This window comes from Schistocerca cancellata, chromosome 9 (assembly GCF_023864275.1).
Source record: "Schistocerca cancellata isolate TAMUIC-IGC-003103 chromosome 9, iqSchCanc2.1, whole genome shotgun sequence".
NCBI classification, from domain to species: Eukaryota; Metazoa; Arthropoda; class Insecta; order Orthoptera; family Acrididae; genus Schistocerca; species Schistocerca cancellata.
The window spans coordinates 13,836,593-13,855,884 of NC_064634.1; the positions used below are offsets into that span (position 1 = coordinate 13,836,593).

A 19,292-nucleotide genomic window follows, 5' to 3' on the forward strand; every position below is an offset into this window, starting at 1 on the left:
CATAGGATTTTACAAATTTACAATTTCATGAAAGGGAATAAAATGAATTTATACATATACACTCACCCATAATTGAATACATACAATCTTTGCCCAGAAATGAGTAACTGCTATAGCATTTTCTTGGTGCCTTCAACAATTTCTTATTGCAAGAATCAGGGTAGCATGAACACTGAGACATATATTTCATTGTAAGTATCCTCATTTCATTGGGTTGACCACAGATTTGTCAACATCCATCTGTTTAGTGATCTCCATGTGATCTGTCTGGTAAGCATTTTGCTGATTTTAACCCTTACTTGGAGATGACTTTTTTGGCTGACCACTGTTTCTCTATGGTTTCCTTGGCTGATTTCTGCAGTACAGATGTTGACTGTAGAAAGCTCTTCCTAGATTTTAAACCTAGGTGTTGGTGAAATATGTGCATCCAGTGGGTGTAAATCATTTCCTCCAACTTTCTTACATTTGGAATTTGCAGCTACTTCTCAGCAGATGTCAGGAGGAGTAATGCCTGGCATGCAGTATAATTTGTAAATTAGTCCTACCCTGGCACTCAGAAAATGGCCTGGTTACTGATATTTTCAAATCCAGAAGCAATTGTAATGTTGTCTGAAAATGATACATCAATAACCACAGTCTCTATCACAGGTTGATACAATCTGGCCACACAGTTAAACAGCTCGACATTCACCATACAGATGTTGCATGTTTCTTTTGAATGACCAATGTGGGTGGACAGTTCAGGAAAAAAAGTGTTTTTAAGAATGTCTAGACCACATGAAACACCTGCAAACTCATCACTGCTGCTATGGTGGAAGAGCCAATTGACTGGTCACTGTGTGCAAACTGGTTTTCGCATAAAGGTCAGTTACCAGAAGTGACAGGCAGCAGTTTAGCAGTTCCCTACCACAAGGGAGATGTGTAGCGAAGGCCAAGAGCATTCAGATGCTCTCTCAACATCATGAGCGAAACTTTGTCAAGTTCAGAAAAATCACTGGTATAGGCAAATAGAATAGAATAGAAGTTTATTGTCTTGTAACATACAATTTCAAGTCATTGACTCATTGACTTTGTGTACAGGAGACTCGTCAAAACACAAAAACGGATCTACAATTTCCTTATAATATCAGTAATATAATATACTGTACTGATAATTAATTAATTGAGCAATTAGTAATTTTTCTTCAAAAGTAACAAACTTTTAAAAATTAACAGTCCTAAGTTCTTGCTCCCTCCTTCTCAAATTTGCAGGTTGTCATTCATGAATTCTTCTACTAAATAGTAACATTTCAGAACTAGTTTCTCATACATTTTTTTAAGTGCTTCTAAATTTATGCTAAGCAGTTCTCTTCCTTTCAATTAATTATACCCATATAATGTGGAGTTTGAGCATAAAGTTTTAAATGGTGGGTGGGCAGCATAAAATTATTTTGATTTCTGGTGTTTTAATCATGTTGGAAATGATTTACTACAAATAAATTAGGGCTATCGCTCTACATTGTGCATTGAGTTTCTAATGATAGTTTTCTGAAGTTTTCATACTTGACACACATGATTTGAGTTAGCTCGAAATACAATCCCTATATTATATTACTGACGCAAAGTAACTGTGATATATTACTTTTCTTATGCTTATACTGGTAGCATTGTACAATATCCTCATTTCAAATGCTACGCTATTTAATTTATTTGCAAGTATTGTATATGTGAGCTGCATGATAGATTTTTATCCAGTTGCATTCCTAGGAATGTCATACAGACGGCTTCCTGCAAATCCTGGTTTCTATGACTGGCCTGAATATCATTTAATTTTGCTTGTTTTGTTTTAAACTGCATTAACTGAGTGGAAGACTTCTGTTCATTGGTAGGATACTAGAGAAATACAATTAGTCTACAAATAAAATTTTTATGAAACACTTGTGTCATTCATTTAAGAATATTGCTCAAATGTGTGGGACCTATACCAGATCAGACTAACTGGGGATATTAAATGTGCACAAATAGAGGCAGCGAGAATGGTCACAGGTTTGTGTGTTTGATTCATAGAATAGTGTCACAGAGATGCAGGGGGTGGGGTGGGGGAGGGAGGGGGGAGTTAAAGAGAGATGCAAACTATCCCTTGAAAGGCTATTTAGAATGTTACAAGAACCAAATTTAAGTGGTGAAACTAGGAATATATTACGACTCCTTACATACTACTTCCATAGGAATCAAGGAGACAAGATTAGGCCAATTACAGCATGCATAAAGGTATTTGAACAGTCATTCTTTCCATGTTCCATATGTTTACTGATTGGGAGAAAGCTGTAATAATAAATACACTTGGCTTGGAAGTGCCACTGCCATGCACTTCACAGTGATGTGCAGAATTTGGATATAGACATAGATGTAGATGATTTTGTGCATAACTGCAGCTACACTTCTTGGAAAAAGTAACTTGCACTAATAATTAACAATGTAAGTAAAGATAAGCATTAACTGTAATCGGTCTTTAGCATATTTCACAGACAGTGCCTGCAATGGAAATGAACGAAAATAAAATAATGATAGATGGACAACTCGTAAAAAATGCAAAATATTAAATGAATTCCTTTGAAGAAACCAGGCTTGATCCAGCAGCATTCTCATTTTGTGCATCCTAAAGGAGAAGGGTACACTTCTTTTAATGAAAATCTCTCCCAAGCAAATCAAAATTTCAAGTTACACAGGAGGTCTGAATAAGAAGAAGAAGAAGTTGAAACAATTCTAATCATCTGATGTGTCTTTGCGTTTGTGACTGCTGCTGCATGGATTGGAGCCTTGTGCTTGTTCTTGAGAACTTAATTTAATGCCAGTTGTGATTATTTTTCAGTCAACAGTTGTCACAAACATAACAAAATACAATTAAGACCAATTATGTTATGCCTACAGTTATGTTCTGCCTGTGTCCAAGTAATTGGCTTATACCAAGGGAGCCTAGCAAAATAGTCTTTGTCATCACTGGTGAACTCTCACTAACTTTTTAAAAGGTTTTAATGGTGCCTGGATCCAGAAGTGTGACGATGGATCCATGTTTCACCCACTGTCACAAATGTGACAAACTTTCTGTTGATTGTGCAGAAACATTGCCACATTTTTCCACACCACTTTTTAGCCAAAATTTAGAAATCAGGGTATACTTGCTCACAAACACACAGGTCTTCTTGATAGAAATTTATGAACTGCTATCACGTATATTTACAGTCAACAGTTAATTAAAAGAAAAGGTAATTACACAGAAATGTTTTGTGTGTGACATACGCAGACTCCAGAGGACTCGGGCTCGTCACACAGCTGAGCAGACGCAGCCACAAACAACCTGCTCCAGCATGCTGCCTGTACTGGGAATATGGTTGTCAGCACTGCTGATGGTGATACTGGCAGCGTTGTCACTGGTGTGGCGTCCACTGTTCTGGCGACAACTCGGTGTCCCCGTGATGAACTGTCCTCTGCCATTGGTGGGGGATGTGGCCCCAGTGGTACTGGGCCGTTACCAGATGGGGGAGCTGCTCCACCACTGCTACAAGCGTGGACACGGGCATCAGCTTATAGGTAACAGTGCCCGTATATCTCGTATACCGTCATCACTGCGCACTCTACTGTCCTCAATATGCCTGTCACACAGGAACGACAATGTGGAAAGGATAGAGTGCTACCAATCACATAGAGGAGACACTGAGTTGCAGAGAGGCATATTGAAAAATACTGCTAGAATGTTAAGCTTTTGGACAAAGTACTTCTCCATACACTCATTCACACATATTCACAGAAGCTGCTATGGCTGCTATGTCTGGACACTAGAACTCAATAGTCAGATGATGGAGAACGTTCAGAGGTTTGGATCAAGTACATATACAGATTAACAAAAAACAGGCAACCTGTAAAAATTTAAGCTGTGCACTGTATTAACAATAATCTATAACTGTACATAAGGATATTATAAGTCCTTTGCTAAATGTAGTAAATTAAAAGAACTTATTGAAAAGCTTCTGATTCCTCATTATATTAAATATGTGCTGTTTATCTTCTGCTGATAGCTTAATATTTACTTGATTACAGTAATATTTTTCAAATGAAATAGCTACCTGCATCTTTTCAACAAAGACCTGTTTACAGTACAGTACTACTTGTCATGCAGCATTACGGGGAACACTGCATGTGATGCAACTATCAGGAATTTTCTGCCCTTTAATCTATAAGCAGATAATTTTGTTATAAATGACTTGAATTTCATCAACAGTTTCAGAACTAGGGTAATGATGCTTGGAAAAAGGTAGATTTTTCTGTTTTGTCTCTTTCTTAGAGTAGGTCAGCTTCATGATGTCTCATGAGAAATTTGTAAGAGTAATTCTGCAACTACTGATGGAAAAACAGAGAATGATGGGAATGACTTCACTGTTTACAAAATGTTTTGTGGCAGTTTCTGAAACCACTATACCATGTGAAAGTCACTGTTTATTGATTGGGTTCTCAATTATTCTTTAGACATCACTGTCATCCATAGATGATGATGGTCTTTCAAGAGGGAGAATAGATCTTTCTGAAACATAAAGCACCTTGTCACATCTGCAGAAATATATGACAGATAGCAGTTTGTGTTGTACCACATGTTAGCGTTTCTTTTCTTTCCAACAGTGTATGGAATGCCGGAAGAATAACTCCTTAAATGCCTCTATGTGTGTTGTGCATAGTCTAATTTTGTCTTCATGCTCCTTATAAGGGCAATATGAAAAGGGATGAAGAAATGTATCTAGACTCTTCACTAAATACCGGTTCTTGAAACTTTGTAAGTAGGCTTCCATAGGATAACTGGCATCTTTATTCAAATGTCAGTTAATTCAGCTTTTTCAACATTTCTGTGATTTTCTCCCTTGACCATGTTAGTTATTTGATATGGGTGTCACATATCTAAGAGATTTTCTGAGATTGGTGCACAGGTGATCTGTAGGCAAACTCCTTGTAGGCTAACTGCAGTTTTTTCAGTATCCAGTCAATAACTACCGTCACATTTTACTTGACACCATTTTCCAAAATCTCTGAGAAGGTTCTGTACTCCAGAATAGTATTCTACATGAGCAAAAACAATATCCTTAGTTCATTGCAGTTTGGATTTCAGAAGAGTTGCTCAACTGAAAATGCCATTTACACATGCACTCTCCAAATTTTAGAAGCATTAAATAACAAAATAACTCTGGTTGACATTTTCTATGATGCATCTAAGGCATTTGACTGTGAATCACAATATCCTCCTAGACAAACTGAGGTTTTATGAAGGTGATTGTATAGCTGACCAATGCACAGTATCATATCTAACAAAAAGAATTCAGAAAGTTTTTCCTAATAGTTGTACCAATGTAGCCAGGAGAGACCCTTAGGAAATCATTTATGGTGTTCCACAAGGTTCAGTCTTGTATCCACTATCATTTTCTAGTCTACAGGGTGATTCAAATAGGGCTTTACAACTCTAGAATGATATAGAAGTTTATTAAGATAACTTACAGAATTGGTAGATGTGTTATTTTGTAGCAAACAACCTGAAGTTTCACATAAAAGTGTCAAGTGTCATTTTGGTTAGATATGGTTACCATTTGTGGTGCAGCAAACATTGCATCGGTAATCAGTTTCTCCCCACACTCACTGCAGAAAATCAGGAATAGCTTGTGCAAAGGCAGCATAGACTCAATTTTTCAGATTAGTGAAACTGTTCGGCAGGGGAGCAACATCCACATAGCCTTAAATGAAATCTCAGAGAAAGAAATCCAGTGGTGTCAAGTCTGGGAAGTGAGGTGGCAATGCTGTTGGTCCTTCCCAGCTAATCCATCAACCTGAGTAGCAATTATTGTGGAAACCTCGAACTTCCATGAGGAAATGAGATGATGCACCATCTTGTTGGTAGTAAACCAACCCATCTTGGTCATCTTCACTCATGTCCATTTCATGAAACTAAAACACACTGTGAGCGTGCTCTGCACCAGTGAAAGTAGCCATTTTAACAGTGCACTACACTGGCACTTATGACACATCTGCCGATTCTGTAAGTTATCTCAATAAATTTCTATATCATTTAAAATTTGTAAAGTCGTTTTTGACCCACCCTGTATATGTGACTAACCATCGATCTAATATACAACAACTCCAGAATTAGTTCTTTTGCACAGATGTAATTTGTCTTTGAATCAGTCCAAACATACATATAGCAACAAAAGAAATCACAAAAAAGTCCTTGAAAGTATTTCAGAAGAGACAACATATTCAGTTCTGCACACTTAGATATACTAGACCAATAATAAATGTAACACATGGTGAGGAAATAACGAGTATGGTGGAAATTTCAAAAATTTTTGTTGTCCCTATTGATGAGAATTATTTCCTCATTTTGAACTCCTAAAACAACTCAGTTCAGCCACATCTGCACTTCAAATCATTGCAAATGTGGGGGAGAGACAAATCAGTAAGTTAACATATTCTTCATATTTTCATTCAGTAATGTAGTATGTAATAATATTCTGCTGTAACTCGTGTTTAAGAAAGAAGGTTTTGATTGTTCAAAAATATTCTTTGAGTATAATATATTGTTATATGATGATGGTGTTGTTGTTGTTGATGATGATGATGATGATTATCATGAAGATGCAGTTGGCGTGGGTGTATGACAGCAAGGTCTTTACACAGTAACCTAGAAGATGTCTCTTGCAAGAGTCCGGCACTTTGACTACTGCTTCTACTTCCTCATAAAGTTTGTTGTAAATAACCCCCACTACAGTTAAAAAGGAATGCTGATGTACATTATTACAATACTGGAAGAAAGAAATTACAATAATTATTCCACATTAAGGTTGTCTTAAGGGGTGCAAAAGGGTGCCACCAAAACTTTTTACCACTTACTCAGTGATACAAAACATCTGACAACAAAGTTAAATCTGAAAAGAAATTGAAAAACTTTCTCCTTGCCAACTCCTTCTGATCCATAGAAGTAGTTCCATATTTGTAAAAGATGGTGCTAGAACTTATTAATTCACATCTGAATTGTTTAAAAAAATTGTAAATGGTCAGCATGAATGTAAACTGACTTGTTCAACATCATTATGATTAATCATGCAAATGATCTATGGAACCTAAAACTAACTGTCTACTAATGAACTGAATTCTGCACCTGCCTGTGATCATTCCATTTCATATCCTTACAAATTGTTATACCCAGGTATTTGTATGAGTCAAATGATTCCAGTTGTGAATGACTGATGATATAGCCATAGGAATTTACCTTCCTGTGTTTCATGAAGTGCACAATTTTACATTTCTGCACTTAAAACAAGTTACTGATCTATGCATCACTTCGAAATCTCTTCCCTCTGAGTGAATATTGTGCAACTTTTCTGAGATGGTACTTCATTATAGAGCACTGTGTTATATACAGATATAACTGAGGATACTAAACCATATCTCAGCTGTTTTTACTAAAAGAATTTCATACAATTTTGTACACAATGTCGCACATTTCAGGCTATAAACCATAAAAAGAAATTACTTTATTTCATTGTTACAATTGATATGTACTAGCTCTTTATGTAGAGTTAAAATTACTTTTTGTTTTAGAAACATTTGAAATTACAAAATATTCCATCAATTATGCAATCTGACACTATTTATTAAATTTATTTCTGGATTAATGTACAAAATAATAATATAAATTGGGAGGGGTAGATTACATGTTACATCTGTTCAGTTGACAACTCTCAATCCAAGTTAAAAGGCTGCATCCTCTCTAAGAAATCCTCAATCTGTTCATAAATTTTGTTTCATGCAGCATACAATGTTGCTCTGGTTACTAATCACTAATGTGGTACACAGGCAAATGATTTTTGGAAGTCAACAAGTGCTGAATCTCCTGATCGCCTTGATCCATGGTTTTCAGGATGTCATTTGAGAATAGTACACATTGGGTTTCTCATGACTGGTGATTTTTGAGTCTATGCTGGCTGGCATTGAGGAGGTCATTTCTGTTTAAGATGTATGTTGTGTCTGAGCTCAGGATATGTTCTATGACTCTACGACAGATGGATGTCAAAGATATATGATAGTAGTTTTGTGTATCACTTCTACTACCCTTCTTGTATATGGGTGTGACCTGTGCTTTCATTCAGTCATTGGGTACAATTTTTTTTTCAAGGGGTATATGTATACTATGATTAAAACAGGACCTAACTCAGCTGCAAATTCTGTTTAGAATCTGACTGGAAGTTTATCAGGCCCGGGAGCCTCGCTTCATTTTAGTGATTTGTTTTGTTTTTCAGTGCCACATTTCTGTGTCATCCATGAGTGTCTAGACACTAACTTTGTTGACTATGACAGCTCTTATGTATGACCAGAATTTCTTTGGGTTTTGTGAGAGATCTTGTGATAAGATTCTGCTACAGTAGTTATTGAAGGCATCTTGCATTGCCTTCTTGACAGCTGAAGACATTTAATTTGGCATCTCTCTAACTGTAGTCCTATGTTTTGCTTTACGCCTGTTATGCAGCAGTCACTGATTTTTTGAAGTATTTTACAATGACTATATATCATGAACAGTCCCTCCCATCATAAACTTTTCCATTAGGTATCTGTCCAGTGCTTGGTCAACTTATCTTTTAGACTTGAGCCATAGTTCTTCTGCATGCTTCTACCCAGAGATAAATGTTTTGTGTTCCTCTTTGAGATATGATATGATTGCCTCTTTATACAGTTTACTAAACATGTAAATTTTCCAATTAGTTTTAAGTGCCTTTTGCATTTTAATCATCCTTTTTGCTACAACTGTCTTGTGGTCACTGATACCAATTTCAGTACAGGCACTCTCATGGCTAGAAAACTAAACAAATAGTCAGAAGAGAACAATCAACAATTAAAGATATTGAGCATCTCAATCTAGTTGGTGATGCAATTGTTCTAATGAGTTTTATAATTGGCCTTGGAAAGTTGCAAAGGTAATCAGAATGCATACGCATCCCTTCCCAGTCAGTCAAGAGAAAGGTTAGGGTACATTAAAGTTTGAAGTATTACTAAAATTAGGATACAGTGAGTGGGTCACATTAGGAGCAATCAAAATGAGTAAATTTAAAAATATGTGGTCCCAGCAATAAGAGGATCATAACAGGTTAGCATAATATAACTTCATCTTGTTTTTCATGTTGTAAAAGCAACATTAATTGAACACACTCTAAAAGCAGATCAAATTTAGCCCCACCTCTAAGGATTTGTTAGAAACATAAATGAATAATATGAATAAAGATTAAGGCTTAACACCCCATCAATGACAAGGTCATTTGAGTTGGAGCACTAACTCAGATTGTGGAAGGAAATTGGCCATGCCATTTTGAAAGAAACCACTTTGGCATTTGCCTTAAGCAATTTGAGGAAACCATGAAAAACCTAAATCTGGATGACTTAATATGGCTTTCAACCAATATGCTCCTGAAAAATGTGGGGCTATGCAGTCAGCATGCTATTCATTTTGATTGATGTACCAGGTGATCAAAAAGTCAGTATAAATTTGAAAACTGAATAAATCACAGAATAATGTAGATAGAGGGGTACAAATTGACACACATGCTTGGAATACATGGGGTTTTATTAGAACCAAAAAATACAAAAGTTCAAAAAATGTCTGACATATGGCGCTTCATCTGACCAGAATAGCAATAATTAGCATAACAAAGTAAGACAAAGCAAAGATGATGTTCTTTACAGGAAATGCTCAATATGTCCACCACCATTCATCAACAATAGCTGTAGTCGAGGAATAATGTTGTGAACAGCACTGTAAAGCATCTCCGGAGTTATGGTGAGGCATTGGTGTCGGATGTTGTCTTTCAGCATCCCTAGAGATGTTGGTCGATCATGAAACACTTGCGACTTCAGGTAACCCCAAAGCCAATAATCGCACGGTCTGAGGTCTGGGGACCTGGGAGGCCGAGCATGACGAAAGTGGCAGCTGAGCACACAATCATCACCAAACGATGCGCGCAAGAGATCTTTCATGCGTCTAGCAATATGGGGTTGTGCACCATCCAGCATAAACATTGTACGTTCCAGCAGGTGTTTATCAGCCAGGCTGGGGATGATGCGATTCTGTAACATATCGGCGTACCTCTCATCCGTCACGGTAGCAGTTACAAAACAAGAATCACGCATTTCCTTGAGGAAAAAAGGCCCGATAATGGTAGATGTGGTAAATCCAACCCATACTGTGACTTCCTCAGTGTGCAATAGAGTTTTCATGGCAGTTCTAGGATTTTCGGTAGCTGACCTGTAGCTGACTTCAAACCACCACCCAAAATAGCTTCCATCTGGTCAACGGCTATTTTGGCATCAGATGTTGTCCTGTTAGAAGGCAGCCTACATTGGAGGTATAGTTAGCTCCAGGATCACTACTGCAGCCTCACCTAGCAGTCCAGCACTACAAATTGGTGAATGTAGTCTTTTTGTTCACGGTGTCGTCCCCCCCCCCCCCCCCCCCCCACCAATCCTCCATGAGGGTCATAGAGAATCAATGGGTTTTTTTTGCCAGATGTCTGATTGTATTTGTATGTACAAGCTGAAGGAAATGAATACATATGAGTGCTGACTATGTGCGTTAATTTGTACTGTTTTGAACAGTCAGTTTATTTTAATGTAGGTAAACAGTATGATTCATTATGTTTAAATGTGTGATACTGATACAATAGCTATAAGTAGCCATTTGAATTGCAAGTTATGTTGTAAAATGCCTGCGCTAGTGGTTTATTTAAGTGGCTGCACCTCTATTTAAGTGTTTTCTCTTGCTATTTTTTGGGTTTCATATAACTGTTAGAGGGTCAACCATATCTGAGACAGAAACACAGGAAGTGTTGGGAGCTTTGGCAATGCAAATAGCTCAGGTGCATGTCAGACACGTGAATATGTTTAAGAAAGTATGAGCCACGAATACAGATATGGCAGCTTTAGAGGATGAAAAAAGGGTTGAAAGGAGAGGAAAGAAGATTGGCATTTTGCTACCCTGGCGGAGATGGAGAAGAGATACGATGCTTGGTATGAGGAAAACACCAATTGTATTTGTCCAGCATTAAAGAATGCTAGGATTATGGGCAAGCAGAAGGAATTATAGAGAAAAAGTGCTCAGGTGGGAGCTGACAGTGAAAACAGGTGTCAGTAATCAAAGGTTGTGGAAGTTCCTGTGAGTTTACTTGATGTGAAAATACTGGGCGGAAGTTACAAAATAAAAATATGGGATCTGAAGTAGCTGTTGTGTCAGACAAAGTACACTATGTGATCAAAAGTATCTGGTCACCTGGCTGAAAATCACTTACAAGTTCGTGGTGCCCTCTGTCGGTAATGCTGGCATTCAGTATGGTGTTGGCCCACACTTAGCCTTGATGACAACTTCCACTCTCGCAGGTGTATGTTCAATCAGGTGTTGGAAGGTTTCTTGGGGAATGGCAGCCGAGTCTTCACAGAGTACTGGACTGAGGAGAGGTTCGATGTCGGTCGGTGAGGCCTAGCTCAAAGCCAGCATTCCAAAACATCCCAAAGATGTTCTGTAGGATTCAGTCAGGACTCTGTGCAGGCCATTCATTACAGGCCATCCATTACAGGGATGTTATCATCATGTAATTACTGTGCCACAGGCTGTGCATTATGAACAGGTGCTTGATCATGCTGAAAGCTGCAGTCGCCATCCCCAAATTGCTCAATGGTGGGAAGCAAGAAGGTGCTTAAAACATGAATGTAGGCCTATGCTGTGGTAGTGCCACACAAAACAACAAGGGCCCTCCATGAAAAACATGACCACACCATAACACCACCGCCTCCGAATTTTACTGTTGGCACTGCACATGCTGGCAGATGATGTTCACTGGACATTCACCATACCCACGCCCTGCCATCAGATCGCTACATTGTTTACCATGATTTGTCGCTCCACACAACATTTTTCCACTGTTGAATTGTCCAATGTTTACACTCCTTAAACCAAGTGAGGCATTGTTTGGCATTTACTGGTGTGATGTGTAGCTTATTAGCAGCCATTCAACCATGAACTCCAAGTTTTCTCACCTCCCACCTAACTGTCATGGTACTTGCAGTGGATCCTGATGCAGTTTGGAATTCTTGTGTGATGGTCTGGATAGATGTCTGCCTATTACACATTACGACTCTCTTCAACTGTCGGCAGTCTCCGTCAGTCAACACACGAGGTCGGCCTGAACACTTTTTGTGCTGTACATGTCCCTTCACGTTTCCACTTCACTATCACATCGAAAACAGTGGACATAGGGATGTTCAGGAGTGTGGAAATCTCGGATACAGACACCCAATCACCTGACCACGTTGGAAGTCCATGAGTTCCACGGAGCACCCCATTCTGCTCTCTCACGGTGTCTAATGACTACTGAGGTTCCTGATATGGAGTACCTGGCAGTAGGTGGCAGCACAGTGCACCTAATAAGAAAAGCGTATGTTTTTGGGGGTGTCTGGATACTTTTGATCACATAGTGTAAGTGTGCGTGGTATAGTACAGAATGAGTGTGTAATTAGGAGTGTTGGTAACACTGATTTAAGTGCAGTAGTATCTACACCATTCGGTGATAATGGTTGTTGTTTTGATACTGTAGAGCCTGGGCCAGAAATATGGGGAAGAATATGTGCCACTGATTTTTGTGTTGCGCAGAAAGGAACTGCAGACAGTGATTTTATGGTAGATAGTATGGAGAATGCATCAGAGAGTGGTATGATGTTAGTTGTGTTGCAAATGTTGTGGATGCGGAAGTATTACAGACAGATTTACTTCTGGAGAATGCAGGTTCATCCCCACTTATTGCAGCGCTGCCTTCTCCGAAGGGGAGAGAGAAGAGGAGAAGAAGGAAGAAAAATGTTTGCAAGGTTCTTGATCCAGCTATCAAGACTGAATCCTTTCAGGAATGTGTGCCTGAGGATGAGGGTAAATTTGATGCAGTGTTATAGATTATGGGGGTAAGGAAACATGTCATGTAATTGTTACTGAATACACAGTCAAACTCTGGAAGACATTGTTTTCGCCAATGAAGACAGTTGGAAACATTAATTTATGGGAACAGGATACGAATAGCGGTATATGGAATAAACTGTCCCCACTGATACCTGCACATACATATATTTTGACAATCATCATGCACGTGCACACAGTACAAGATATAAGAACACACTGAATTAACATGGAAGAGTGACCTGAGTCCCAAAGATTAATGTTGTCTATGGTCGATATGGCCTGTCGACACCACACAGCCAGTCCCCCCCCCCCCCCCCCCCCTCCCCCCTCCCTGCAGTACGCAGTACCGCATGTGAGTCTTCAGAGAGACCATGGGGGTATCAACGCTGTTGGTGGTCATATGAGCTGATAGACACAGAACTGGGGCCTCCACCACAACCGGGGCAGGGTGCGGAGGCAGAGTGACGAGAGGCAGGTCCACCTCAAAGTCATCGAGCCAGCAAGGATGCACAGTGCGACGGCCAGCCCGAGAGCAGGTGGGATGAACAGTGGATGCTGGGGTGTAGGTGTGGCAAGCCCGGATGATAATAGAGCTGTCCGGCGAGATGAAGGCGCAAATTGTCGTCGCGTCGCCCTCACGCGGGAGGGTGCGGCTTGCACAACACTGGTGTTTAACTGGTCATTGGGTGGCGGGGCCACAGTGTCTGTGAGTAGAATGAGAACTCGGTCGTCGAGAGTGACAACTGAAATGTCGTCCACATGGTGTGGGGGTACGTTGCAGAGGAGGGTGACTATGGGAGAGGGTATCTCCATAGTCGATGAGGTAGCAGCAAAACCTGAACACGGGGTGGAGGGTGACGTCTGAGAAACCCGCGAAAGGCAATGGGGAGTCGTCAGGTGAACAAAACAGCACGGTGGCCTGAGGAGAAACACTGTCGGACTCCACGGTGTGAGGGAGACTGGCGGGAGAGTTGTTAGCTGTGGTCCTACGACGGTGGAAGAGGACCGATAAGATATGTATATGATGAATTTGTCCTGGAGGGATGTAGAACTTGCCCAGTGGTGGGGTGGTGTGGCAGCCGATTTTGTCGCATTGGCAGGGGATGCAGCTGTGTGCCCAGGTCTGACAGTCCCGTTTTATAGATTTCCAAACGAAATGCTCGGAGACAAGCCATGTAGCAGCACGGACGCCAGGGTGAGTGAGGTTATGCAGAGTGTCGAAGGCCTGCCGGTGCAGAGTGGGTGGGAGTAACGGACTTAAGGTAATGGTAGAAGAGTTGCACCACACCTCGTCCACAATGCTGGGGATTTTAGCTTTGGTAAACACAAGGGGTGTTTGAGGGTCCGTGAGGAGTGCTTAAGATTCCTTGTCGAAGGCTTGTAAGGCAGACAGGTTGGATAAGTCAATGATGTGTGAAATCTGCGAAAAAAACCTGCGGCGATGTTGTCCATTCCTTTGATGTAGTGAACATTGGTTGTGAATTGGGAGACTAGATCAAAGTGACGGAAACGCCAAGGGGGTGGGTCCTCAGGGGAGTTGCAGAAAGCATCTGCGAATGGTTTGTGATCCATGAGGATGAAGAACGAGTGACCCCCCCTGTCGGGGCAAAAGTGTTTGATGGCATCGTAGACCACAAGGAGTTCTCTATCGAAAGTGGAGTATTTCTCCTGAGCTTTTGATAGGCTTTTTAGAGAAGACATGAAGACGAGAAACCTTGTCTGTATTGCATTGCTGTAGTACCGCTCCCACTGCGATGTCACTGGCGTCCGTAGTGATGAACAACTTGGCCGAGGGGTCGGGGTGGGTGAGTGTCATGGCGTGAGCTAAAGAAGTCTTTAATGCATTGAAAGCCTCCAGCATTGGTGCAGTCCAGTGAATGGGTTTGAGACCTGAAGTCCGTTTACCCGAAAGTGAGTCTGTCAGCAGGACCAGCACCGCAGAGGCAGAAGGCAGGTGATGACGGTAGTAATTCATTGTGCCCAGGAAACGTCGGAGTTCTTTGTAAGTAGCCGGGGGTGGCATTAAAGTGTTGGCATGCTCGTGAGATTTGGGAGGCTTTATTCCATCGGTTGAGATGGTGTAACCCAAGAAAGTGATGGAAGGCTGACGCAACTGTAATTTTTCTCCATTGACCTTGACGACGTTGGAGTTCAAGATCTGGAAGACCGTGGATAAATGATTTTCATGTTCCTCAGCTGACTTGCTGAAAATGAGTATGGCATCCAGATATGTGAAGCAAAACTTGAACTATCGTAAGATGGAGCCAATGAAACGCTGCCACGTTTGTGCCGCATTTTGTAGGCTGAATGGCATGAAGTTTTATTCGAACAGACAAAATGGTGTGATAATAGCTGTTTTAGGGATGTCATCCCGCGCTTCGGGAATCTGGTGGTAGGCATGTTCACAGCCAATAAGACTGAAGATTGTAGCTCCCAATAACATATGAGTGAAATCATTTATGTTAGGCACGGGGTAATTGTCGATGACAGTATGAGCGTTTAAACGATTGTAGTCACCGCACATTTGGAATGAACCATCATGTTTGAGGACGAGGTGGATCAATGCAGACCAGTTGCTGTCTGATGGTTGCAGGATACCTGCCTCCAAAACTTCATTAATTTGCTGCTGGGCTGCGTGCAACTTAATAGGGTTGAGGCATCTAATCTTGTGCCTAATGGAGGGTCATTCCATCAGTGACGGAACAAACTGAGAACTGCACATGAGACTGATCAGTGTCTTGGTGTGAGTGATGAGGCATAGCCATTAGTGCAAGCGCAAAAAGGCAGCATGAAAGTCACATGTCTTGTATGTGAGCATGGCGTGCACATGTTTGGAGAGGGCGGCTGTGTGTGCAGCGCAGAGTGGGTTGGAATGTGTGACGACTGTTTGCTGTCAACCTTGCACACGGTATCTGGAGCGGGCAAAAGTGGCGTTGGCATCACGGGTGGAACAGTGATGACTGCCGAGTCACGTGTCTGGCGCACGAGAGAGGGGGAATGTTTATCAACATGCAGGGCGGCTGCCCGCGTGGTGGGCGTGGTCATATCGCGTGCACGACTGTTATTGGAAGCACTGTCTGGCACATATTGCAGTGAACGTGGCGAGTGTGCCGGGGATGCAGAGTCTACCAGACGCGAATTGTCACATGCAATTAATGTTTTTGGACTAACCTGATGAGCATCCGAGTTGGTGTCTGCGGGAGAAACATGATTAGGTGGTGGGACTGTGGGCTACAGTTTCAGCAGTGAGGTACGAGCCACGATGAGCTCATTGTAAGTGTGTGCTATTCGTTGTTTCAGCTCATCATTTTCCCAGCGGAGTTGTGCCGCCGAGTCATATTCTGACAGTAGGTTAGTGACGCAGGTCACAATGTCGCCCACGGGGGTGGAGCACTCGTGTACCTACTCACATGTCGCAAGAGAAGCAGAACGTGGAACACAAGTGCGGGAGCACAGTATCTGAGTGTTAGTGGGACGGTGTAGCACTGAGCCCTGAACTACATTCAGAGAGAGTTTGTAATGGGACAAAAAATCCATACCGGGAATCGGTTCATCGATGTTGGCAATGTAGAAAGTCCACGGAAAACACATAGAAGGAGATAGGTGCCCCATAACTTTGACAGAGCCTGAGGTTTGTAACGTTGATGTGTCGATAGCTCGTAGAAGTGACTTCGTCAGTGAAAAGGCGAGGGGAGCCATCGATGTAAGTATGACAGACACGTCAGCACCACTGTTGACTAGGAAGACGAGCCGTGACAAAATGTCAGTCACGTACGAAAGACCGCTCAGCTGGGCGGACGAGTGGACGGAGTGCAATGTATGAGGACGCCTGTGAGATTCCCTGCGGGACTTGGCGTCTTTTAGGTCCTGCGATCGGCGTTTGGGTGCTGACAAGGTAATCGACACTTCTTGGCATTATTGATGAAAATCTTGTGGTACCAGCAGTACGGATGAGCCGGATGCGGTGGTGGTGGTGACTGTGGCAGTGGCAGTGTCCTCGTCGATTTGTTCCGGCACGTATACCAGCACGTATGGTGCGTGGGCGATCCTGGAGTGCTCGGACAGTGGAGAGAGAGAGCGGATACTCCCAGGCAATGTAGAAGGCGCGGAGGTGGAGTGAGCCCTGATGGCCAGTAAGCAGGAGCAGTTGTGCCAACTAGCAGTGAGTGGTGAGCTGGTTGGTGTTGCCATAGCAACGAATACAGTTGGTCTGTGGTGCGGAGACGAGAGCTGATTGACTCGAAGGAGTGCAGTAGCAGGTGGATCAGTAGGTCAGTAGGCAATTTGGCAGACCACACTGCCCACATCGTGACGTCTGGCACGGTATGTTCACTCACAAGTAACCGAACGTGGTGCGAGAGTTGTGATGGAGTCCGGTCCCTCAGGTGTTCCTTGTACAAGATCTTGGTGATTAATTCTTGTGGTGAGGAGGCGAGTCATTCCATGATCGTTTCTTCGTGAAATCGTACTTCGGTGGAGGTGGTGGCGAGAGGAGTAGATCGCAAATGAAGTCTGAGTGATCATAGAAGTGCATGATGAGACACAGGAATTTAGAGTTGTTGTCGGACACTTGATGCAACTCGAAAAGATGCTCGACAAGCACAAACCGTGATACAGGGTTGTCTTCTTATTAAGTTGGCAGCTTCGTCAGATGACCTGGGAGAAGGGACAAAGGCGGCTTCAGTGTCCCTTGGGAAACTGGCTGGTCTGTGGCAGAAGAGGCCGTACAGCTGGCCGGCACAGTAGTCGTGGGTGTGTTACTGGCAAGAACATCAGTAGTAATGGCGGGTTGCATTGTCCACGATGTGTCACGACATGACGTGGCTGGCACGGTCAGTACTGTGGGAACGAGCAGTTGCGCGATACGTCTAGTGGTCCTGTAAACTGGACCGTAGGTTACAGGTACTGATTTGAATTTGCCCACCTCAGAAATAATGTGGAAGGCCGGCATGGCAGACACAGGCAGAGCTATGGGAGAGGCAAGTGGCTGAGCGGTCGGAACCGGGGCCCCCTGCGAGTGTGGGGGCACGCAAGTGGGTGGGTTGGTAACTCGTGTGACAAAAGTGTGAGTTCTCCGTGCACGTTGAAAACACGCTCCATGGTGTCAGACTATAAATCAGTGGTGGAACTTGTGGAAGATCACTGCATTGTGGTAAGATGCCCCTGGAAGGTGAAACGCTGAAAGATGTACTCAAACCCACATGGTCAAAAAGTTGAGCAACAGATCTGGGGGGTGCGTAAGGAGAATTTTGCACACAAAAATGTCAATCGTTAGTCTGCAAATGAGGCAAAACTGGAACAGGTCACGATTGATAGTGGCCGGGTGCATTTTGCACAAATGGCGGCATTGCACATGGCACGGCAGTAACTGCTGTTGCAGCCCGTTGACAGTCAAAGTATGCGTGCGAATGTAGATCGCTTTGAACATAATACGATCAGTTGGTAAGTACACAGTTCTGAATATTATCCACTTCACACTTCACATGCTGGCGAACACAGTCAGGTGACACAAAACCCGAGTCCATTGTTTGAGTTAATGGTGTAGCACTCGACCGTTGTAGAAGAACAAAGTTTGGGGTTAACGTGGTTGGAGATTGTAAATCACTATGGAGTAATGGAGAGCCGGCCATTGGCGAAGGATTGAAGGGGCCCGGCGGTCGTAGTTGGGCTTCCAAATCTTCGAACAAAGCATTTGGTGAGGTGGCCATGGCGGCGTGCTCATAACCTGTTGATTTACAACACCCTGCGTGGAAGTCGCGGAAGACGTAGAAACTTCAGGGTCACCAGTATGGAAACAGGATATGAATAGTGGTATACAGAATAAACTGTCCCCACATACAAATATCTGCACATACATGTATTTTGACAACTATCATACATGTGCACACAGTACAAGGTATAAGAACACACTGGATTAACGTGGTGGCTCGGATGAGTGACCTGAGTCCCAAAGATAAATGTTGTCTATGGTCGATATGACCTATCTATGCCACAAATTCATTGCAGTGGTCAACTGTAATGAAAGTAAAACGACTTAACCTGGATATGGTGTCACTACTGGCAACAGTGCATGCCTTCATAAGCAGATGGTGGGCAGCTGCGATTGCTGTGGACCAAGCAGAGTGATCAACTATGACTGTAGCCACCTTCCACACTGCAGGTCTCTTATTCCCAACGGGACATGCAGCTGCTCTTCCATATGATGAAGGGTGAGCTGACATGGCTCCCCATCATCTGCTTATGAGGGCAGGTACTGTTACCGGTGGCTGATTTTTTCCGTGAATAGTCTAAA

At 42.2% G+C, this 19,292-nt stretch overlaps 1 protein-coding gene across 1 annotated transcript in view; it reads left to right on the forward strand.

Moving 5' to 3' along the window:
- Nucleotides 1-19,292, forward strand: part of LOC126100676 (cytochrome P450 6k1-like) — a 124,162-nt gene that overhangs the window by 34,476 nt on the left and 70,394 nt on the right. Inside the window, exon 2 of the mRNA XM_049911294.1 lies at nucleotides 3,284-3,570. Coding sequence (XP_049767251.1) covers nucleotides 3,348-3,570 — 223 coding nt within the window. The 5' untranslated portion in view covers nucleotides 3,284-3,347. The remainder of the gene's footprint in view (nucleotides 1-3,283; nucleotides 3,571-19,292) is intronic.